We start from the raw sequence: 1,733 nt of genomic DNA, 5'->3' as shown, positions 1-1,733 counted from the left end.
CAAGGAGACCAATATAACTATGGAAACTCAGCTTCTAATAACCTTCCAGCTGCAACATAATTTGCAGCATTATTTGTCACTATTTGAACAATATTTTCACGGCCAACAAATAATATTATTTCCAAATGTATTTGGTAATATTAGAAGCTTGTGATACAACCTCTACAACATCTTCTAGTTTCCCTATGTCTTGCAACATCAAATTAACACAATGGGCAGCACAAGGAGACCAATATAACTTTGGAAACTCAGCTTCTAATAACCTTCCAGCTGCAACATAATTTGCAGCATTATCTGTCACTATTTGAACAATATTTTCAGGGCCAACAAATAATATTATTTCCCTGAAAAGCTTATAAAGCAAATCTGCAGTTTTGGAATATTGAGAAGCATCAACTGATTTGATAAAAACAGTGCCTCTAGGACAATAAACCAAAAAATTAATGAGGGTTCTCCTACATCGATCAGTCCACCCATCTGCCATAAGAGTACAACCAATTTGCTTCCATGTATTGCGATAACTTTCAACAAGTTTCTTTGTATCACCAACCCATTTATTTAATAAAGAACCACGAACTTTATAAAAATTAGGAGCTTTATGCCTAGGACCCATGGCACAAATAGCATCAATCATTGGTTGATAATATGCAGAATTAACTGCATTAAAAGGCACAGATGCATCAATCATCCATTTTGAAATAGCAAGGTCGCACTTCTCTATAACTTCTTTGCTTTGTAACACACTCTTTAGTGTAAGTTGAGCTCCTACAGTTGTTATCGGCATAAAAAACTCACCAATGCGTCCAATGCTTTTCCCCCTTTGAGATCCAGAAGGTAATGTTATGGCAACATCTTCCACTCTATCATCACTTGGATTACTTTCCTCGTACTCTTCTTGAGTTTTTCTTTTCTTGTTTCTGCATTCATCAATATTTTGTTTCATTTGAAATTTCACATCCGCAGGAACTTTCTTACATTGCTCAACTTGCCCCCTTTCTCCAGCCAAATGGCTCTTGAGCCTATTAATTCCACCACCTCTGATAATCTTTTTACAATAGAGGCATGATAAAACAGTTTTTCCATTACCTTCAATAGCTTGTGTACAATGCGCCCAAGCTAAATCTGATTTCTGTCTAACATATCTTTGAGAGGAATTTTGTATTGATGCTTGTGAAGAAGGTGGTTCTATTTCGCGTTCATTAGATTGATTAGAAGACATCTGTAACAAAAGCATAACAAATAACAATAACAAATCATCATATGAAATAACTTAACAATATAGAAAACTTATAAATATTACTATAACAATTAGATATTGAGAAAAACTTATTAGCTATTAACTTATTATTATATTATCCTATTACTGTTATTTATAATTATTATTACTAATCAAAATTGCCTTCATTGGAATAAACTATGATCATAAAAGTATAAAACTATTATTGTTACAACTTTATAAAGAATGCATCATGCTTTATTGAATACTTTATCTGTAATCAAAATGGCAAATTCATTCAAGATTTTAAAGTCAAAACACTACACTAATTCATTCAAGAATGCATCATGTTTAAAGATGAAGTCATGAAACAGTGGCAAATAATTGAATTTAATGAACTTCAATAACAATGGCATACACATGGTAATGACAGTACAGTGACGACAACATATAGTAATATAAGATAATTATTATGGATAATGACACGTAAAGCATAGGTTATTGATAATCAAAAGTG

The 1,733-nt window shown here is 32.3% G+C and overlaps 1 protein-coding gene across 1 annotated transcript; it reads right to left on the bottom strand.

The window, feature by feature from the left end:
- Window positions 116–1,219, bottom strand: LOC109352914. The gene is made up of 2 exons (XM_019595100.1): window positions 990–1,219; window positions 116–917 (listed from the first exon to the last, which is right to left on the bottom strand). The coding sequence occupies exons 1-2, from the start codon at window positions 1,217–1,219 to the stop codon at window positions 116–118; spliced, it is 1,032 nt and encodes a 343-aa protein (XP_019450645.1).

Source organism: Lupinus angustifolius, chromosome LG07 (genome assembly GCF_001865875.1).
Source record: "Lupinus angustifolius cultivar Tanjil chromosome LG07, LupAngTanjil_v1.0, whole genome shotgun sequence".
Lineage (NCBI taxonomy): Eukaryota > Viridiplantae > Streptophyta > Magnoliopsida > Fabales > Fabaceae > Lupinus > Lupinus angustifolius.
Note: the sequence above shows the minus strand (reverse complement) of the source record. Positions and strands in the feature narration are given on the sequence as shown.

Bases quoted from the DNA above. Each gene is read 5' to 3' on its own strand.
- LOC109352914 (XM_019595100.1), bottom strand. From the start codon at position 1,219: ATGTCTTCTAATCAATCTAATGAACGCGAAATAGAACCACCTTCTTCA. The intron at 918-989 runs GCAAGTTGAGCA...TGATGAATGCAG, and splicing joins CATTTGGCTGGAGAAAGGGG to AAACAAGAAAAGAAAAACTC.